Source organism: Nannobrachium achirus, assembly GCF_963921795.1.
Source record: "Nannobrachium achirus genome assembly, chromosome: 15".
Classification (NCBI taxonomy): domain Eukaryota; kingdom Metazoa; phylum Chordata; class Actinopteri; order Myctophiformes; family Myctophidae; genus Nannobrachium; species Nannobrachium achirus.
Genome location: NC_137822.1, coordinates 31,891,073 through 31,914,821, shown reverse-complemented (window position 1 = coordinate 31,914,821; position 23,749 = coordinate 31,891,073). Strand labels below are relative to the sequence as shown.

Below are 23,749 nucleotides of genomic sequence, written 5' to 3'. Positions count from 1 at the left end.
CATTCCATGTGGGTTCCACAGATGGCAGGCATGAATACCAGAATAATAAAGACAAATGTATGCGTTGCAGGTAAAGTTTCTTTTTTTTTAAGATTTCTTTTTTGTTTTTTGCTTTTATGCCTTTATTGACAGTAGACTCAGGAAATGGGGGAGAGATGGGGAGTGACACGTGGCAAAGGTCTTCCGGATCGGGAATCGAACCGGCGCCGTCGCCAGGCATCCATGCCTATGTGGCAATGCTGCCTAAGACAGGTGGTATGCGCCTGGACCAGTAGGCCAGCTGGCGCCCAAAAGTGCTCCTAAAAAAGGCATTTGCAGTTGCAAGAACCCAAACTGGCATCTGCCTCATGTTCACTCAGCATCTCCTTTACGTTCCAAATAAGGCTAGAATTTGTGAGTACACGTGTCAGACTTGAACTCAAATTCAAACTCGAGTTTGCAGTTTGCAGTTTTGAATTCCAGAATTGTTTGGCTTGTGATTAGAGATGGGCATAGATATGAAGTGTATCTCTAACATATTTGTCATTAGACCGGATCCTGACAGCCAGTGAGCAAGCACACTGTAGACATAGTTGTGTGCAAAACACCCAAGCAAGCAAACTGTAGACATTGATGCAGATACAGTTGAGTTGCCTGTTATAAGGAGACTAGCCTGAACCAATCAAATTACCTATGGTTTTCAAAGTACGAGTGACTAAAAGGAGAGTCAGGTACACCAAGTCTCTTCCTCATGAATAGACAATGTGCCTCTTCACTTGATAATGAAAGTTACATTACGCCGTGACAAGTTGTAACACGGTCAAGTTTAAGTGGATGATGCACACTGTTACAGAGACGCCAGGCATGAATAGAAACACAAAGTCAGACGGATTTATGCAAACTGAAAAATTCTCCTTGTTTCACTATTTTCCTGCTGGATTTAGGAAAAGTAACATAGAAACTGAAAGTTTTTTTGCAGCTTTGTTTCACTATCTTCCTGCTGGATTTAGGAGAAGTAATATAGAAACAGTGGGGTCAGCTCAGGCCCTATGTTCCCCTGACTTCCCTCATATCAGAGCCAGGCCTTCCTGGCATCACTATAATGATAGCAGGAGCAGCATTTTGCATACCATGACACTGATGTTCACACCGGCACATAGGTTTGAGGGAACACAGGGCTGAGGGAACATAGGGCTGACTGAGAGAACATTGACATGCTCCCCAAACCTGTATTCTTCTGTTCAGGGAACTCCCAGCTGCCCTGCTGTTACCCTAAAAGTTATAGCGCTGATATAGTTTTTTATTAGGATTTGTTTTGTTTCACGTTTAATGAATACTGAAGAGGATTGTTCTCTCTGCCTTGAACGCAATTGTATACAGCAACAGAACAGAACATAAACCATGGTACCCCACCCCACCCACCACATATTAATATTCACCAAACATCTGATACGTGTTTGCACAGTATCTCACACAGTATCCAGAGTATCAAATAACATAGAAAATGGACTAAATTAACAAAGGGAATGTTAATACTGTGCACACACAGCACAGAGGTCATGATGTTTCATTCTCTACATCCAGACAAGCATGTAATCTGACGCTACGTTCTATTCACTGCAGCGCTCATTAAATCTTTAAGTGCTGCACACAATTAGTGCCTCTCGCTACTTTCCCCATATCTCCCTTTACAGTACACTGCCCTGGACAGGAATCAACTAGATGACCTTATGATCTATTGCAAAATGGCTGTAAGGGAATCCCACATGAAGCGGTTGGTGGGCTCAGCCATCCGTCCCTTGACATGAGGAATCATCGCCTCTTATTTGCCTCTTAAGTACTGTACTTAAGTAACATTATAAAGTAGTTTTTTTTACATGAATTTCAGCTAAATCAGTAAAATCGCCTAGCTCTTTCAGTGTTTAATGGGATATAGCAAAGCAGAAATGCAAACATTTACCATATCATATGAATTGTTTGGTATTGAGTCGCAGTCAATGTATCATGATGATTTGTTAAGCAAAAATTTTGCTTAACTAAGTTTTTTTTAAACCAAATATCCCCCGGGTCAAAATGACCCGAACAGAACGAAGGTGTAGTGAATCTGAACAGAACTTCAGGGTTAAAGGTATTTTTTTACTTTACTGGAGTATTTCCAATTTTAGGTACTTTTACTTCTACTCCACTACATCTCAGAGGGAAATGTTATACTTTTACTCCACTACAATTATATGAAAACTTTAGTTACTACTAATTTGTAGATTTAGATTATTATTACAAAACACACTAACCACTTCAACCCTATATATATTTCGGACATTTGAAAAGTACAATTTGACTTTCGTACTTTTACTCAAGTACATTTTGAATTCCACACTTGTACTTGTAACAGTGTATTTCTACACAACAGTATTGATACTTTTACGGTTTACTTAAGTAAAACTTTTCAGTACTTTTTGACCACTGCCAGGGGCGGCCGGCAGGGGGGGCTAGCGGGGCCATTGCACAGGGCGCCACTTTGCGGGGGCGCCAGAAGAAGAAAAAGAAAAAAAAAAGTAAAGTGAGGCCCTGCAGAGCAGATGTAAGATCAACAGTCCACTCAGACCGAATACAACAACACCCCCTGGTGGTAGTGATAGAGGCTGGCAGCTCCAGGCAGCCCCCCCCCCTCCCCTCCTGATGTGATGTCATATTCACGCGCCAGTATTGAAATTGAAAACAACATCTGTTAAAAATAAAGCATGGAGTTCGAGCTCTTCACTACTATGGACGTGACTACCGGTAGATATTATAATATAGCTGCTTGCCCTGAAACATCACATGGAGAGGATCATTTTGTACCTGACTTCCTCTACAAAACACAAACCTCAGGCTCTATCAGCCAGGACTTTGTCTCACTGTGCGTGACTGTGAAAGAACCATTTCCTCCTGACCAGCCCAAGGTAAGACTAAGACAGTCAGATCATGCTTTTATAAACCCTATTATATTAAGCCCAAAATGGTTCTGCCGCCGTGTAGAACCGAACCGCATAATTTGCCCGCAAATAACTTGAAAAAATGCATAATTTGCCCGCAAATAACTTGAAAAAATGCATAATTTGCCCGCAAATAACCGATTTTTCCGGCGCCGCAAAGCGGCGCCGTTGAGGGGCCGCGCTTCGCGCGGCCATAGGGCGGCGCTATACTACCTCGCCTAGGGCGCAATATACATACCAACCGCCACTGACCACTGCATATTTGGAAACTAAAAGACGTGTCCCTTATTGAACTGATAATGGACACACTTTTTTCCTTGTTCTTGGGAATCAATCAATGGCACACATCTCACAACTTCAAACAGCTCATATACTAGTAATAATACAGGTTGTTAACTGCACCAAGTCTCTTTGGCAAAAAAAAGATAGCTGATCTACAAGCTCACAACGTGTCGTAATGCAACATGTTATGAGCTTGTGGATCATGTCATCGTAACACAGTATAATACCCTCAGTGTTCATTTCATTATATAAAAACTATATTTTACAGGACCAGGACCCATTTATTACACTCTAAAAGCGTTTAAAATAACCCCCCCACCCCCCCCGGTCATGAAGATCATCTGCGCGGCCATCAGCTGGGTGCTCAGCCAGCTGATGGCCCCCCACGGCAATAACAAAGGGTCTCTGTCCCTAAACACATGGCTGATTACAAAGTAATATACCATCAGTACAATGACGTGAGTCATCTACTCTTTAAGTTATGTCTGAGCCACTGACTCTGACAATGACTGTGATTGTGGATTTCACATATTCTTCGTCCGCTAACATCAAGGACAAGGCACTTCATGCCAAGACTTTGACTTCAGTTTGAATGTTTGAACAAATTTGCCATGAGACATTATGAGTGTGAGTTCCTGTGTATCTGTGAGCATGATGCATCCCTGTGTAAGAGCCTGGAGGAGCTTACATCACCTGGCAGCTTGCAGAGTTGTTACGTGAACATAGGGCTGTCACAATTATTACATAATCATCTAATCGTGATTATTTGACATGATCGCAATTATTTTGTCATAATCGTCATAATCATGAATGTCAGAAAAGAAAATGTCAGAAATAGTGGAAATAGCGTCGCGTTGTGAGCTTGTAGATCGGCTATTTCCACTATCAAAGTTATTTTTTAAGTAGTAAGTTGTCAAATATGTCAGTAATTTCTTTGTATATTTAGGTTATGTGTCATATCTACCATGTACAACTTCAAAGCCTAAAAGCCAAACAGAAATGTAATTATCAGCGACAAATACACAATTAAATCGTTAATCGCCAATTATTTGAGTGACAATTAATCGTCATGTAAAATGTCATATCGTGACAGCCCTAACGTGAACACTTGATTTCTCATCTTTCTCAATCTGAGAACATTGCTCTACATTAGATCCAGAGCCAAACAGGCAACCCCACATGCCCTCTGCAGTGGTCACTCTCGTTCAGCTGAACTCATCTAGATGACAACGAATGAGATCACACACAAACAAGTGACAGTTCCATATAGCTGGCCTTTGTCGGGCACACACACACACTGACTCTACTCCACTGAACAACTGGACATTCTTGAAACAATTTTCTGCGGGGTAATAAATCTCATCTATTATTAGTAGTCTTCATTACATTTCACAGTTCACTCAGCCTGAGTAGCCCACGTTTCTGTGGAGTCAGCGATTGCAAGCCACTCTCCATCCATATTCATAATATTAGGAACGTGAATCAATACTAAATGTACCGTACCCTATGGCTTGAAAATATCTGTCTTGCACCGTACATCATTTGAATTTCTTTTTGTTTATGATCTGTTTACTGAAGTATATGTAATGTGTATGTATGGGATTTTACTGTGTAGTCGACTGACCTGCTGTGACCTTGAGATCTCTGCACAAGTCAAATTGAAGAGGATTTGATAATATAGTATGGTATTTCAGCTGATAGTGTCTCTAACTGTGGATCAGCAGGTTGCAATTAGGATTGATATCTGCAACAGAGCATCAGCAGTATCCTGATTCTTGAATGCTACATTTGTTTTGTTGAATGCTGTAATAGTGGTCGTCAACAATCAGAGATTCGAGTGGTGGCTGGGTAAGAACTAAATATCTACTCTTGTTTTGTGTTATTTATTTCTTACTGTTCTTAGGTACAGTGCAGTACTGGTTCCCAAACTCTTTAGCTAGAGACAAAAGCGAAATGTCTCCACGGGACCCAAACTAGTGAAAACAGCTGATCTACAAGCTCAAAGTAAGTCACATTGCGACACGTTTTGAGCTTGTAGATCTACTATTTTCACTACTTCTAAAAAAAGATGTATATTCTATATTTTTCCTATATATTTTTTTATATGATTATTCTTTATAATCTATTTCAGTTTATTATCCTTTCTTAATGTCTGAATTTTAGATTTTATTAAAAAATCGACTCTTTTGAAATAATAATTAATATATATATATTTCAGCTGATAGTGTCTCTAACTGTGGATCAGCAGGTTGCAATTAGGATTGATATCTGCAACAGAGCATCAGCAGTATCCTGATTCTTGAATGCTACATTTGTTTTGTTGAATGCTGTAATAGTGGTCGTCAACAATCAGAGATTCGAGTGGTGGCTGGGTAAGAACTAAATATCTACTCTTGTTTTGTGTTATTTATTTCTTACTGTTCTTAGGTACAGTGCAGTACTGGTTCCCAAACTCTTTAGCTAGAGACAAAAGCGAAATGTCTCCACGGGACCCAAACTAGTGAAAACAGCTGATCTACAAGCTCAAAGTAAGTCACATTGCGACACGTTTTGAGCTTGTAGATCTACTATTTTCACTACTTCTAAAAAAAGATGTATATTCTATATTTTTCCTATATATTTTTTTATATGATTATTCTTTATAATCTATTTCAGTTTATTATCCTTTCTTAATGTCTGAATTTTAGATTTTATTAAAAAATCGACTCTTTTGAAATAATAATTAATATATATATATTTTTGTAGTCAAATAAAATAGATATTTACTCGTGGTCCCGACCGAGTGTTTGGGGAAACACTGCGGGAAACTCAGATAGAGTAAAGGAGTGAAGCAGAAAAGGGTCTGTCTGGCCGGGAATCTAACAGGGCATCTGCAGTGAGGCATTCATTCACCAAAACGATTGTTGCTTTTAAAAAATAATTTACATGCATTTTGGACATGGAAGGTTTCCACCCAACACCGACAATATGATTCAAGTGGCCCAAAAGAGCGTTTAGGATTAGAATGAGAAGAGGCAGTGCATATAATAGGAAAAGAGGCTCAGTTGGAGAGAAAATGTCTTACTGTATCTCTCTAATCGCAATTATTTTACATATTAGCAAATATTTGACATAATAGCAAATATTTTACATAATAGCAAATATTTTACATAATCACAATTATCGTTTCCATGTTGAAAAATGTGAAATATTTTCAAACATTTTCAAAAATAGTGGAAATAGGAATAGCTCACAACGGGCCAAGATACGACACGTTGTGCACTTGTAGATCAGCTATTTCCACTATCAATGTTCTTTTTAAAGTGTAAAGTCAACTATGTCAATCATTTCTTTGTATATTTAGGTTATGTTTCATATCTGCCATGAGCAACTTCAAAACCTAAAAGCTAAACAGAAATGTAATTGTCAATGACAAAAACACAATTAAATCGTTAATCGCAATTATTTGAGTGACAATTAATCGTCATGTAAAATGTCATAATCGTGACACCCCTACACACACGCACGCACGCACGCACGCACGCACACACACACACACACACACACACACACACACACACACACACACACACACACACACACACACACACACACACACACACACACACACACACACACACACACACACACACACACACACACACACACACACACACAGAGAGAGAGTAGTTTCACGAGTAGTTTCACATGTTAAAATCTGACTTAAGCTTCCCGTTCTTCAGTTTTGATTTACAGAACATATCGCAGCTTCTCTTTTGTTTCAGTTTTCACTGTGCTTAGCACAAAGCCTTGCCTCTCTAAAGGTCATAAAAGACTTCATCGGCATGCACTGCATTTTGGATAAGGCACATTTTCATCATGTCCACCAAAACCTGACAATGACCAGAAGCCAGAGGTAGACAGACAGCGATGCTATGTAGACTGTGAAGAATGGAATGTGTGACATTCCACAGGCACTTCAAGAATCTCTGCAACATCACACAAAACCTCCTCCTTCATCAACAACATTACAGTCTTGCTTCTTTGCATGCCACTATGTTTACAGTGGTGGTTGTCAAACCTCTGCATGCCAAGGACTACTCAAATAAATATGGATTAAGTTCCCATCTGACCTCCATAAAAGATTTCTGATGTAAAAGATGTTGCAAAAGTATTGCAAATTATTCACATAGTCCGAGGTATTGGAGTCTATAACATGACATGGTTGATTGTAATGCAGAGTGCAGAATTTCAATCAAGGAAAATCCTGTTATATCATGTTACAATATCCCAAATCTAGTCTCATATCATGATGTCAATATAATATCAATATTTTGCCCTGCCCTAAACTACAGCATATTTCCCAGAGTGGGAATCAAACCCCCAAACCTGACCATGCGCTAGCAATTGGCTTATACAGGCCCTCTTGGAGACTGTAATGAAGTGTACCACTGACGCCTTAGCCCAGCCGCACTGAAACAATCACATATATGTATCATGTAAATCAAAACACCGCTATTTATTTTTCCTGTTGGGTGTAACCATTTCAACATGGATCAACTCTTTACTCAACATTTTACTATACAACCAACTAAAACCAACAGCAAACGATGACTGACAAAGAAACACATGTGGGAGACAAGGTTTCATTTCTCTATAAAGAGTGACTCACTCTTTAGAAAAGCCCCATCCTGGATGCATAGCACTGTAAACTAGGTTTAGACCATTTCCACCAATACAAAACCCAGTGAAAATCCCATAAACGTTTTACAAATACTGTTAATTTTATCGTGTTACAATAATGCTTCAAGTGTCTCAAGTCAATAAGCAAGTCAATTAGCAATTAGCAGATGCTCTTATCCAGAGTGGCTCACAAAGGATCGGAGTAAATGGTGTGAATGAACCCTAGTCAACAATGACAGGGTAAAAATTATCAAGTAATAGAATAAAAATAAAAAGATTTACAATTTACAATGTAGGCATTTAGCTGATGATCTCACCCAGAGCCACTTACACATGTGAGATCAGAGTTTGTTGAACAACAGTCAACAAACAACATAGCAAGAAAAGCAATTTAGTGCTCAAAGAAACTAGAATACCAGGTAAACATCAGACCTAGCATTTGTCTGACCAACATGCTATCTAAATAACATTCTTAGCATTTATGGACAAGCAAACAGTATATCTATTTAAATAACATGTACAGTAACAGTACAGGGCATGTGCGAACAAGTAACCAACATCTCTGCATAGTAATAGCATCTACCAAAACAGGCAACAAGGAGTGACACAAGGAGAGCTAGGGGGAGACTAGTGTCCAGACTGTGGTGAAAACTGGGGAAGTGAGTCTACAGTCCTGACTGAGGAGGGTGAAGGTCATTCCACAGCCTGGGAGCCAGGAGAGAGAAGAGAGAACACTAGTTCTCAACCTGTGGGTCGGGCCCAGGACCCCCAGGGGGTCCCCAAATGATTTTGGGGGGTCCCCAGATGAATGGCTTAATCTGCAACATTGTTTTCTCACTCAACAGTAAACAAACCAACATACAGTGTGTGTATAGGGTATCTGCACATTTCTAAAGTGACAATTTAACTAACCCTAATACCTCTAAAATGAACAATTTGAACAAATTATCAAATATTACAGGCAGAAATGGTGAAAATAGCCGATATACATGCTCACAACGCCACGCAATAGCATATAGATTGGCTATTTTCACAATAGAACCATCATTAAACAAAATGTAATGCCTCAACTCATCCAACTTCAAGTGCTTGTCAGGGTGGGGGGGTCCTCAGTTCAAATATGATTATTTTGGGGGTCGTGGCCTAAAAAGGTTGAGAACCACTGGTCTAGGACACAGTTTGGAGCATTGTCCAGGGAGTTAATCACAAGATTTACACAACAAAACAGAAGGGGGAAGTTGTTGAGTCACCCTTCACCATATCATGTCCACAGATCAATGGACACTCGTCATAATTCCAGTACGGGGAGTGAAAGAGGAAGGAATGAGGAAGAGAAGGGGAACATATAATACGGCCGTTATGGCGTGTGTGGCCCTGAGAAAGAATCCTCTTAATGTAGACCTAAATAACAGAGCATGGGGGGTTGGTTATAGGGGTCAACGGATCATCGACATAACATAATCCCAATCTAAGAGCACACGGAGCAGGTGGTGGCGACAATGCTCCAAGCTTACGCCACTGATGCCACGGACAAGGCAAACAGCCAATACTCTGTGTTTAGTGAGAGTAACACAGTCTGACTAATGCCTGATGGTTGCGCACCATGTCACGCCACTGAAAATAGCCGACCCACAATGTCACCACGTGGTGCAGCACGATACCTTGTGAGTTTGTAGATCAGCGATTTTTGTTGGGTAAAACCGGTGTGCAACTAAGAATAAATCACCCTATACAGTACACCAAGTATTTTGCTGTGGACACTCATATTTGCCTCTGAAACATGCAACAACTCTCAACCATTATCCCCACTGGAAGTACAAGGTGATGCTTTGGTGTGGATCATTTTGTTACAAGGACTTGCGACTATAGTTGCATTGGTGCGTTCTAGCATTTACAGGAGACATGCGGTCACTTCTACAATTGTCTTAGATCTCATAATCTTTCTTCGATGGAACTCAGGGAGGAACTGAAAGCTGTGATATCGTAGTTTCAAGACAAAACCTCCATCTGAACTTCTGCAAAACTAAGATTGTGGACTACAGGTGGCTGCAGGGAGCACACGCCTCCATTCACACCATCAGGTCTGCAATAGAGAGAGTGACCAGCCTCAAGTTCACATCAGTGATGACCTGGGCTGGTCCACACTTTTTGGCCAAGGCTGCCGCCTTGACAATGGCTCTTCTACCTCCACAGAGTGAAGAGATTTGGAATGTATTCTGCAACTTCTACATGCACCATAGAGAGCATCCTGACTGGCATGGAGGAAGATGCTCCAAAACCACAAGCACAATGCTCTACAGATGGTGTTAAAACAGCAGTGACAGCACATCACCAGCACTGACCCACGCCCAGAGGAGAAGGCTTAGGGTGATGCTGACACATTCATGTCACTGTTTTTCAAGAGCAGACTACTGAGTACTGGCGTGGTACACACATGTACAGATTCCAGGCAAATTCCAATAAGATTAACGATAAAGAGTTAAAGGAAAGGTATATCATATAACTGAACATAACACAAATAACATGATGCTAAATAACATAAAACACAAACTACTGTATCGTCGCCCAAGTTGAAATATGGATGGATATGGATCTTGCACACTTGCCTTCAAAGCAAATTTATTGGGAACGGAAACAATCGGTACACTGACATTCATCAGGTTAGCTTCTCAAAAGAACCAGATGAGAGATAAGATGAGCTGATGAGTCATGCCATGGAAACTTGAGTTCAATAAAAAATGTTTATATTTGTCGCATTCCTAATATATAAGACAAAAATGTGATTATAGTAAATGTATCCCCATTGATTCCGGAAGGGGACCCAAATGCATGGCACTAGATGGGGACCCAAATGCCTGGCACTGGATGGGGAAAGCGTCAGGGTAAGTTTACTATAATCATTTTTGAACATTATTGAATATTATTGAACTCAATGCTCAATAGAAAAAAAGTCATTTTGGGGGTGAACTACTCCTTTAAACCCTCTATACTTAGTGACACGGACCTGACCTGAGTTGGTTCTGTACTTGGTCTGCTCTTGTTTCCTTCTACACCAGAATGTTCCCCCTCAGAACAGGGAGTGCTAGGGTTCAACTGGTTAAATGCGAGCGAAGGAGACAGTCTGATGAAAATGAACACTCCAGGTATCATCATTACGCAGGGCTTTGTTTGCTTCAGCTCCTCTGTTCCCCCACCTGCTCGCTCCCTTATCGCTGGCCCTCAAGGCAATGATGTCATCATTTACCCAGGCAGGCAGGCCAACAGAGTCTAGACAAACACAACGCCAACACACAAAACCACCAGAGCACGGCTGGCTGCAGAGATCTGTGCACGAAAAAGAAAAGACATGCCCACACTTTGACTTTGGACTGACACTCCATTTAGGCATTTGAGATCCGGTTGTCCAGAGCCACAGACACAGCATATGGGACCGATTGACTTCAAACTAGCCGCCTAGATTTGCACATCATCAAGGACTCAAGGAAGTGCGATGCCTGCCGTTGAGTAGTTCAAATATGCGGTTGTCAAGCCCCCGGAACCACGTTAGAACAGAGATGCAGCCGTCAAATCTGGGATAGCAACACTTCCGCATTTAAAATGCTACTGCACCTGCGTCTACCTTTTGAAACCCTAGTGCGCCTGATCGTTGCTCGTAGGAGGCAAAAGTTGGCCTCGATATTGAGGCCAATCGATGTACTTCCAAGTCTCTGTGGAATCCCTGCACTCCCTTGGTACAGAGTAAAAACAGTCTCAGTCTTAATTTAACTCTGAGTGTTTGTTCAACCCCCGGAGTTACAAATGGATGCATTTACACTAAGGACTTAATGTGTATCATCTTTTCTCCGAACGCAGCCGGTTTTCCTCAGGGTGTGCGTGTGGTGTGTGTGTGTGTGTGTGTGTGTGTGTGTGTGTGTGTGTGTGTGTGTGTGCGTGTGCATGTGCGTGTGTGTGTGTGTGTGTGTGTGTGTGTGTGTGTCCTCATGATATAAACCACAGAGGGAGTGCCAGGCCCAGTTCGCAGGAGGTGTCCTTTTCTTTCTTAAAGTCTCGTCATCTTTGTTTTCTTGCACCTGATCACTAAGCACTATTAGTACAGCAGTAATCTCTCTCCGCACCACTGCCCTAAACGTAAACGTGTTGTCATTAGCAGGAATAAACACAGCACCAGGGAGGAAGTGAAGCCAAGTTCTTGTTTCAACACAAAAAAGGAGGAGAGAAGATCTTAGCTTACAGTAGGTGTTGGATTAAATTGAGTACATAATAATATTACTGTCTACATGTGGGAGAAAGGAAATAGTCATCCTTATATACTCTCATCTCAATCTGTCACATCATGACTCATTTTGAGCTTGCAGATGGTGCATCTAGGGCTATTTTGGCTATTTTTGAAATATGCGTCATGACATGTTCTCTTCATCAGTAGTTCCACGTGGCCAGACTGTTTTCCTCCGGTAATTGTCAAATGCTTACGATGCTTACGTCATACAGTCTGGAGCACGTAAGGAAGCTCTGATCATGAGCAAGGGATAAAGCGGATGTGGAGCCTAATATAAATCATAACCACCTCAGCATACACAGTATAGTTTGATGCCTACCAGAAATGGAAATACATTTAAAAAAATCGTGAACGGAAATGCCAGCTTCGGTTCCTCGGATTTCAGGAGGTGTAGTTCCAGACTGTATATAGAATTCGGAGATTGTGGAATGGTTGTCTAGCAACTAAACGCAAGACTAGTTCAGCAGCCACACACAGTGAGTGCAGAGGATGCCAGGCGCAGTCAAACTTGTTGATGACACACACGGTTTCCTCTCTGGGGAGTTAAATGAAGCTGTGGCAGGCTGCACTCACTGCACCGTTATAACATGCTGACAGAACACTCGGACGGAATGAATTTAATGAAGCAGAACGAGACTTAAACAAAGAGAAGCAAGACGTTCTGTAAATCAAGGCAGAACAGGAAGCTGAGGTCAGATTTTAAAATGTGAGACTAGACTAGAAGTTGAGTCAGATTTTAAAATGTGAGACTAGACTAGACTGTGTGTGTGTGTGTGTGTGTGTGTGTGTGTGTGTGTGTGTGTGTGTGTGTGTGTGTGTGTGTGTGTGTGTGTGTGTGTGTGTGTGTGTGTGTGTGTGTGTGTGTGTGTGTGTGTGTGTCATTCCGCAGTCTTGTTTACATGAGAGTAATGGCTCTTGTTACCATCCATGGTGATTCGGTTACACTAAATGTTGCTGTTTGCTGCGAGCTAAGCCATGATCATTTACCATCAATCTACTTGCAAATACTGTAGATAGTCCCAGCTCTTATTTACATACATTGATGACTGAACCGTAATGAAAGTATGAGGTGTAGTTCCAGACTGTATATAGAATTCGGAGATTGTGGAATGGTTGTTGTCTAGCAACTAAACGCAAGACTAGTTCAGCAGCCACACACAGTGAGTGCAGAGGATGCCAGGCGCAGTCAAACTTGTTGATGACACACACGGTTTCCTCTCTGGGGAGTTAAATGAAGCTGTGGCAGGCTGCACTCACTGCACCGTTATAACATGCTGACAGAACACTCGGACGGAATGAATTTAATGAAGCAGAACGAGACTTAAACAAAGAGAAGCAAGACGTTCTGTAAATCAAGGCAGAACAGGAAGCTGAGGTCAGATTTTAAAATGTGAGACTAGACTAGAAGTTGAGTCAGATTTTAAAATGTGAGACTAGACTAGACTGTGTGTGTGTGTGTGTGTGTGTGTGTGTGTGTGTGTGTGTGTGTGTGTGTGTGTGTGTGTGTGTGTGTGTGTGTGTGTGTGTGTGTGTGTGTCATTCCGCAGTCTTGTTTACATGAGAGTAATGGCTCTTGTTACCATCCATGGTGATTCGGTTACACTAAATGTTGCTGTTTGCTGCGAGCTAAGCCATGATCATTTACCATCAATCTACTTGCAAATACTGTAGATAGTCCCAGCTCTTATTTACATACATTGATGACTGAACCGTAATGAAAGTATGAGTATTCTTTGCGGTTTCACTTGGAAAATATTACTTTATAACTGAAAATCACAAACAAATACAAATAAACACGACAAGGACCTTGGTGATGCCCTCTTTATAGAGTATATTTCAGGAACATGACCATTGTTGTTCATCTAGCAGAAGAAGAAAGCCCACACTCTTCCCCCTCCAGACCAGTTCGGATGACAGTTCGTAACTCCGGAAAACCCAAAGCTGCAAACCTTCATCTGCTTGCATAGACAGTAGTATACAGCACTGTTTCCCAAGCACTGGGTAGGGACCCATTTGTGGGTCGCGGACACATTTTTGTGGTCCCTTAATTATTGGTTTCCTACATTTCCTACAAATTATTATTTAAAAATAAGATTTTCATGGATAATAATACAAAAATCGATCATTCTTCTAAGTAGTTTCATTAATAAATGAAGGAAAAAGCCAAGAAATCACATAAATTAGAAAACAAATGTTTAAGAAGTAGTGAAAATAGCAGATCTACAAGCTCACAAAGCATCGCGAATAATCTATCATTCTCCTAAGTAATTTCATAAATAAATAAAGGAAAAATCTAAGCACGAAGCGATGCGTTGTGAGCTTGTAGATCTGCTGTTTTTACTAGTTTGGGTCCTGGGCAAACATCTAATGTCTCTTTTGGGTCATGAGCTAAAAGGTTTGGGAACCACTGGTATATACCACTTGGTTCCCAACCTTTTGTCCCACCTGGATATCTTTATAGTGTTTGTGGCCCACCCATCTGACCACTTAACACACCAGCTGTTCAGCTGCCATGTTCAGTGGTCAAGCTGTGTGTGCCAATTGAGTTTTCAGAGCAAGTTTATTTTAATGTTTATTCAATCAATCAATTCAGGTGGTGTTCTGGGCTGGCTTGGATCAATGGAAGTAACAGTATACTATGACACTATGACATGTTTTTTACATGATCTCATTCCTTCTTAAATTAATGTTACATTACATTATTTGTGTCCGGGTAGCTCAGTCGGTAAAGCTATCGCCTTTGGACCACAAGGGTTCGATTCTGGGACACCACCAACTCAGCGTATGAGTAGCACAGCTTGGGTGTAGCACGTCGTGCGGTAAGTACTGGGAGCTGATGGTAATTGTGGTGCTCCACCTCAGCACTCCATCTCCCAGGGGTCTAGTCTAGTGTATCGTAACAGGGACAGACTCCTGCATTATCGGCTGGCGGCTGATACCGACAATAAGCCTCTCCCGAACCTACTTTAACAAAAAATTGCCAATTATTTGGGGACCCACCTGTAATACCTCCACGGCCCCCCAGTGGTCCCCTGCTCACAGGTTGTGAACTGCTGGTGTACAGCCACACAAGGTCAATAGTGTGGTGTTCCCCTGCTATACAGGACATGATATATGCTGCTCTCACAGCTGTTCCAATACATCAATATTCCTATGCTGTATCAGATGACTAGACAACGCTGCTGGAACGTGGAAGACACGCCAACACTCAACTTGATGCTAAACAGACCAGACAGCCTGGCTCTCACTGCCACCCCAGATCTATAACCCTATCACACACACCCAGGGAGGGTTCCCCTCACCTCTCCCTACATGACAGGGCCTTTTTCTATACATGTCTTCACTGGCAGGTAGAAACATACTGCAGCTGTGACCTTTCAGGATTCAAATTCAAAAATAGCAAAAGGTAGCACATCTACAAGCTCAGAGCGCGTTGCTTCGTGCCGCGTTTGAGTAGAGCGTTAATCCTATATTCAAAATCGCACCTGTGCGAAGTGAGCAGTGCTTATCTCCTTGTATCGGCCGTTCTGTCCGTGACGTTAGTTATCTCCATACAATGGGGTTCCGAGCTAATTCCGTGCTCCTTCACACAAAGCCAGATGTACTAGGAGCAGTTAGCACCGCTCAAAATTGGCTTACGGGAGGACAGGCAGGTGGGCCGGCATGATGTCACGCTCATGTCACTATGTTGTTACGCTCATGTCACCATGATGCAGCCATAACCAATGCAGCTACGCCCAAATATGGAGTGTGTTGTCTAACCTCAATGTGTTGTCATGGCATCAGGCGCAAACAAACCAGTCAGCTCCATTATGGGCACAAAAGTGGGCATATACTGACGACATCCAGGATCTATGCTATTTTCGCAAATAACATTCTTTGAGATACACATCTGGGTATTTTGACCAATAATTAAGCACCTTTGTTTGATCCAGACTCCAGGTCAAACAAAGGATCATGTGACGTTGATTCCCTTCCCCTATTCGCTCATACTAGGACATGATGTATGCGAAGGCAGAAGAATACATTTGTAGATAAGGGTTTTCTGCCTGACAGTGATATTGAAGTTGTCCGTCTGTCTCTGCCAACACACCTCAGGTCATATTGGACTGAAACTTTGCATACTAGCAGTGTGATATGATCCAGGGAAGGTCATCAAGAAAAAAAATCGATTGTTGCAGCCCAATCGTGGTGACGCATCACTGGTCCCAAACATCAAGGTGTGGAACCATCCATTTGGAGGTCAATATGACGTCACAGTGAACCCCAATGTTAAGGTCTGGACGTGGCCGGCCTTGACTATGACCTTCCCTGGATCAACACACCACAGCCATGACATCACACACAGGGAAAACATCATCATTTCAGAAGGTCATTGTTGAGAAAAACAAAAACAAACAGAAAGGATGATACAGGGGCGCCCGCTGGCCTAGTGGTCAAGGCGCATACCACATACCGGTTCGATTCCCGATTCAGACGACCTTTGCCACATGTCATTCCCCATCTCTCTCCCCATTTCCTGTCAGTCTACTATCCTATCAAATAAAGGCATAAAAAGCACAAAAAATATATATAAAAAAAAAAAAGAAAGAAAGGATGATACAATATTATGGCTATCGGTGCACCAACCTTCCATTTATGACTCTGACTGTTGCTGTATGCTAAGTGGGCTAATCAATGGAAATACTGACTAATGGTCTTTTCATCAATAATAGAGTGAGGTTTTGAATATCCCCTGTCCCCCCTTTTCAACTCACAGAATAAGCATCTAAAGGAAAACAACACCAAGCTCTGCCATACAGAACAATCCCTCTCTATTTATTCCACCACAACAATACTAGAGGTAACTGTATATACCCCACTCAGACTACAATGTAAATACTGTAAAAGGACAACAATGGCTAAATATATGGCTCAAATGATGACACAATCTACCAGTGGTGTAAAGTAACTAGGTACTGTACTTAAGTACAGTTTGATGTATTTTTTACTTTACTGGAGTATTTTATATTTTCTGTACTTTTACTTCTACTTCACTAGATCTCAGAGAAATATTGTATACTTTTACTCCACTACAGTTATTTAAAAACTTTAGTTACCAGTTACTTTGTAGATTTTGATTATTATTATTACAAAACATACAATAACCACTTCAGCCCTATATACATTTTGGCCATTTGAAAATAGTCGATCTACAAGCTCAATGCGTGCCATCTTCTATTTTCAAAATATTTTGTATACATTTGAAAACTTGTAAAACATTCTCTGCATAACGAGTACTTTCTACTTTTGGTACTTTAAGTACATTTTGATATCAATGCTTTCGTACTGAATTCCACACTTTTACTTGTAAGGGTGCCCTCACACCAAAATACCTAGAGTGGAATCCGCCAATGCATTTCAATGAGAATGGAGCGTTTTTTTGCCAGTAGAGGATTTCTGCAAAAAACGCTCCATTCTCAATGAAATGCATTGGCGGTTAGGGCACCCTAACAAAGTATTTCTACGTTGCAGTATTGATACTTCTACTTGAGTAAATAATTTGTGTATTTTTCCCACCACTAGCGGTAACTGCATACACCCCACACAGACTAGAATGTAAATACTGTAAAAGGGCCAACAATGGCTAAATCCATATGTCTCACATGAAGCCACAACCTACTGTATATGTAATGGATAGCGTCAGGGGTGTCGCACCAAATTCTGGGCCCTGGGTACAAGCATTCACTGCGTTATTTTGTGCTTTAAACTATTGAAAAATATATATAGATATACAATATATATATAGATATACAAGCTCACAGCAAGCTTGTAGATCTGGTATTTTAGAATTTTGAAGTTTCCAGAAGCAAAATTTGAGTTAGAAAATGTTCACTTACAAAGATTTGTACACATTCTCACGGCTTTTCAAAAATAGCAGATCTACAAGCTCGCAGTGCGGCACTTGGTGCCGCGCTGTGAGCTTGTATATCTGCTATTTTTCAATAGCTTTTTTTTTTAAACCTATGTATCTCGCTCAAACTGTTTCATGTGAAAGACCCCCAAGATGATATGTATTTGGCCACGGACCCCCATCTCAAAATGTTTCGTTCCAGGGACCTTCCAGAAGCAAAATTTGAGTTAGAAAATGTGTTCACTTACAAAGATTTGTACACATTCTCACGGCTTTTCAAAAATAGCAGATCTACAAGCTCGCAGTGCGGCACTCGGTGCCGCGCTGTGAGCTTGTATATCTGCTATTTTTCAATAGCTAAAGTATAAAATAATTAAGGCCCCCTCCACCTTGGGCCCTAGTAACTCCCACTCCCCCCCCCCCTCCCCTTGTGACGCCCCTGGATAGCGTGTGGCTTATCTGCCCAGACACACTTTTGGAGAGGGTGGAACCACTACTTACTAGCTCTCAGCCTACACTCAAACATGTCCTGAATCAAAAGTAAACACCTATAGGTTCAATTTGAAGTGGTCCACCTCTGGTCAATGTTTCCCGCCTTGTTACACCCATAATTGGGCAAAGCTCAGGCTTTCTAGTGGGATATATCATGAAATTGGAGAGGTATTTCCAACCCAGTGTATTTATTATTTAGTCAAAAGCCATGTTTATAATACTTTGTATTGCTTTCAATATTTATTCATAATAAAAAACCGCAGACAGACCAAACCACTTCTACTTTCAACATTAGTCCAAAATAGATCTAGAATCTCTGCATTTTGTGAGCTGGTCACTGTTGTATAATGAGGTAGTAGGGCATTACATTAATACCCAAAAATGTTCTGCCCTGACCAATAAGTTCACCAGGAGGAGGGCTGGTTATAAGTGTCCAGTCATCTCCAAGGAACTACTATCACAAATGCTACAGTGTAGAAGACATGGGAAGGCCTGACTGAAATGAGCACATTTCCCAGACAACTCGCAGAGCATGGCACAGGGAAGAGAAAAGCCATTTCACCCAATTCTATTTATTCGCTTTACTGTCACTCTTTATTTCTCTAATGTCTCTTCAGCAGTGCCACGTCAAACTCAAACGGATGTACACAGAACAATTCCTTGAGGGTCTCCATTTATTTCTGTACACTTTCAGAGTTAAACACTCAAGGTTTAACTGTGTAGGACAAATGCGTGGTCCATACACATCAGGATTGGCATGTATGATTATTTTATTTTCTTAGCGATTATTAATTGAATAGATTACATTTTTGATTAATGAAGCGTGTTTTGCCATTATTTTTTGTTTCATACAAACGATACAAAACCATTTTCAAATTTAATTTATTTGTGATCTCATACTGTAGATCAGCAATGTTTGTTACTTTAGAAATGTTTTTGAATTATGAATTATTATAAATCGATGAGTTCGATGAACTGTTGCAGCCCTATAGGGTGTGCCAAATGTAGTTCTAAGCGCGGCCATTTCTTGGGTAAACACAGCCTTACACAGGTGTTCTGATTAGACTATAGCATTAGTTCTATGCAATCAAACAATTGAAACACCTGTGTTTTGACCCAAGAAATGGCCGCTAAGGACTACAATGACGTAGCCGCTGGCACACACTATAGCCACCCACGAACCTAAGTAAAACATTGATCCCCGAGGCAGCTACAGGTGTCAGATCCCCAGTCTCTCCAGTGTTCCCACAAACCATATCGGTCATGGTGTGACCTTACAGGGGGACCATCAGGAGGTGTGACCTCCACTGTACGCCATCTGTCCCAGGTCGACCCCAACACAAGACAAGAGGCTAATTAACATATGTAGCTAATTGAAAGGAAAATACTATATCATACATTCAAATACTGTAGGGAGAAAAAGGAGAGCTATGTTAGGAAAACAAATGTTTCCTTTTGTTTTGAATTCACACTCATCACTATTAATCATTTTTGGGGGAGGTGTCTTGGCATTTAAAACAATTCATGCATTTAGTCGACATTTTTATCCAGAGCGACCAGTGCAAGAGGGGAATAATCAGTAGGGATGGTACGATATGAAAATGTCATATCACGATTATTGTGACAAAATAAATCGTGATTTACGATATTATCGCGATAGTCAAAATCCATTATCCTGGGGCGGAACATTTGCCAAAAAATAGCAGATCTACAAGCTCACAACGCGTTGCGTTGCGACGCGTTTTGAGCTTGTAGATCGGCTATTTTTTGGCAAAGACATTTGATAGTGAGTGAAAAAAAGAATGTATCAAGTTTGTATATTATAAGTACCTTTTACCAATTATAGAGGGTTTAAATGGTACCGGATATGCAGCTCGGCAAATAAAAGGTGAATTGATCCCAGTGCATGACGGAGGACGATATCACGATAAATTAAACTTCCACGATACGATTATCGTGAGTGTTTTTTATCACAATAAATGATAATATCGCGTATCGTCCCATCCCTAATAATCAGAGTAAGCATGAACTCAACAAATAAGGTAAATAAGACACATAAGTATAGAGTGCAGCAGAGAGAACAATGTATCGCCTGATACCTCAAAGAAACTAGGATACCAGGTAAACAATGAAGCTAGCATCTGTCTAAAGAACATTCTTAACATTTCATTCATGTTTTGACTTTTAAATGAACTCTTATTCTGAGGGTATCATCCACACAGTAAACCTGTGAGTAGCCTACAGACGTGGACCTTCAGGTTATCTACTCTAGTTACGCTGTTATCCTGTAGATGTGAAGGTTGGTTCCAGCCCTCTATTATCTGGAGGAATCCAACAATGGATTCTTTGTGTAGTTCCATCCATGGAAACTCCACAAGCCGTTCTTCACCTTGAAAAACCTATTTGCGACTCAGTATACAACCACCCACCATCAATAATATGAAGGTTGGCTAATTCCAGTGTTGGAAAAAGTACTCAAATGTAGAAGTACTCTGTTACGAGTAAAAGTCAGGAGTTCAAAATATACTTATCTAATATCTACAACCACACAATGTGTCGCATCGCAAAACACATTGTGAGCTTGTAGATCAGCTATTATCAAAATAAAAGCTGAAATGTATATAGGGCTGAATATATGTTTTGTAATAACATCTACATGAGTAACAAGTAACTAAAGTTTTCAAATAATTGCGGTGGAGTAAAAGTACAATATTTGTCTGAGATGTAGTGGAATATTGAGAATTGGAAATACTCAAGTAAAGTAAAAAAAATCCTCACTTACTTGTACAGTACTTGAGTAAATGTACTTAGTTACTACTGTTCTGGGGCAACACAAGCAGGGATCAGTGTTAGGGATGGGCAATATAGAGATATAATTATGATATGAGACTATCCTATGGGTTTATGATATGAGACTATCCTATGGGTTTATGATATGAGACTATCCTATGGGTTTATGATATGAGACTATCCTATGGGTTTATGATATGGGACTATCCTATGGGGTTTTGGCAATCATAATATTGTTGGTTTTCATCACTAAAACCTTACACACAAAAATGTGTTAAAATGTGTCCTAAAGGTGATAATAGCCTAATAGTCCAACTACATTTTAATACTTTAACATTTTAAAGAATTGTCACAATGTGACGATATCAATGTATTTGGTAATAAAAACTCAAATATAGAGAATATCCGTATATTGGATTTTATCCACATAGCCCAGCCCTAGATGACACCTGTTGTGTGATGATGTTCCACATGATCTGCTTATACTTTGTCAACTTCAGCTCAGTGCTCAAAACCAGCAGCCTAAACAACCATTCTTCTGGTTTCTCACACAATGAATGGATGAATGAATGAACGAACGAACGAACGAACGAATGAATGGAAGCAACAACATGCTGTAATGAACGTGGTGCATCAATAGGATATATGGCTTTGAAACATACTTTTAGCCTTTAATGAAGTAAATTTTGGGTTCCTGACTTCTACTTGTAAAGTATTTTTATATTGCAGTAGGCTATTGATACTTTTAACTTGAGTAAAATATGTGAGTACTTTTTCCACCACTGTAAAAAAAAAAAAAAAAAATAGCCTATGTCAGTGGTTCTCAAAGCCCAGGGACTCTGTGGGTTCCTTTAGGGGTGTCTATGAAAACGGGGCATTAATTGACTCATACAAGTCTGTAACTCTGACAGTGTACAAATGGAACCAAATTAACCACTGTCAGAGTTAAGGGGAGACCTTGACATTTGAAAGTTTGAGAAACACTGCCTATGCATCTACCCCATCATCATCATCATCATCAACAGCAGCAGCAGCACTGCCAGCAGCCAAGCATGCAGTCAGTCAGTCTGTGTCAGACAGCAGCTGAGCAGGTGGGCGGATAGGAGTTGACAACGTCCGGAGCTAACTGTCAAAATAACTGTCAGTGACAAGAGTGGAGAGTCGCTGACTATCGAAAAAAAGACAGATCTACAGGCTCTCAAGGCGTCAGGTCACAACGCCTTGTAGAGCTTGTAGATCTGCTATTTTTCGTCGCATCGCGACGTGTCCCAAGCAAGCGCACACCGGGTGCGAGCGATCGAGTATAATAATTAAACTCCGCACAGCAACAACAATGCGTTAAATGTCCTCGCAAATCTTTTTGTCATACAGCTTCCTAATTACCATTTAAATTCATTATATCAAGACAATAATAAGAGTCCTAAACTATATTGTATCAACACGAGTTGCCTATTATTTATTTCATAAAATGGGAAGGAAACTTCATGTTTACATGGGAGTCACTTATTGCGCTTCGCAGAACCATGCACAGAGGCATCAATTGGGTATGGCAAGCTATGGCAGCTGTCATACCTTGGCTACAGGGGGAAATAATAAAATGTACTGTAATCGTGCCTGTTGCAAGACACCAGTCATGTTGCCATACCTTAGCTTTTTCTGAACTGACGCCGCTGACCATGCGTGACAACACAGGCAATGGTAAATTGAAAGTCTCTCCAAAATGTTTACAGGCTGTGTATTCGCTCTTACCTTTATACGGCAGCGAGTTGACAGTTCTTATTTTCAAAGTTCCACTGATGGACTCGCCAGGACTGTAAACCACTTTATTGTTGGTGAAAGTAATATCAAATTCCTGCAGCTTGCCCATGGTGGCTCTCTCTCCCTCTCTCCGTTCTGTCTGCTACTCTCTCTCTCTCTCTCTGCCTTCCACTGACTGACTGACTGACTGACTGGCTGGCTGGGTAGAGAGAGCTATGCGCATCACTCTCTCTCACCTGCTGCATCTCCCTGCCTCCACCCCCGAGTTGTGACGTCACCCTGGAAATAAAAACATCAACATTGAACGAGAAACTAATCCGTCACCGTTATTAAAATGCAGTGGTGGAGGAAAGTGAGATTTAAAAAAGTAGTCAACCACAATTTAGAAATGCTTTGTTAAAAGTTAAAGTCCTGTATTCTATAAAACTGTTTTATTTTTATTGTTTATTTTATTGAAAATGTCAAAACATTTTAGGCAACTAAACTGCCCTAACAGAACACAGAGAAAACAGAAAAGACAAAGCACCTTAAACCATGTACCAAAAAATATATTAAATATTAATATAATAAAATAAAAAAATAATATTATGAATGAATGAATTGCATTTTACAGTCAGAGAGAGTCCTATACTTGTCATTGTG

General features: G+C 40.7%; 1 protein-coding gene across 1 annotated transcript in view; it reads right to left on the bottom strand.

Annotated features, from left to right (window-relative positions):
- Nucleotides 1-23,222, bottom strand: part of arrdc1b (arrestin domain containing 1b) — a gene marked incomplete at its 3' end in the record, with an annotated part of 70,650 nt that extends 47,428 nt beyond the window's left edge. The window contains exon 1 of the mRNA XM_080742699.1: nt 23,099-23,222. Within this exon, the coding sequence (XP_080598825.1) occupies nt 23,099-23,216 (118 nt within the window). The 5' untranslated portion in view covers nt 23,217-23,222. The remainder of the gene's footprint in view (nt 1-23,098) is intronic.
- Between the last annotated feature and the right edge of the window lie 527 nt (nt 23,223-23,749).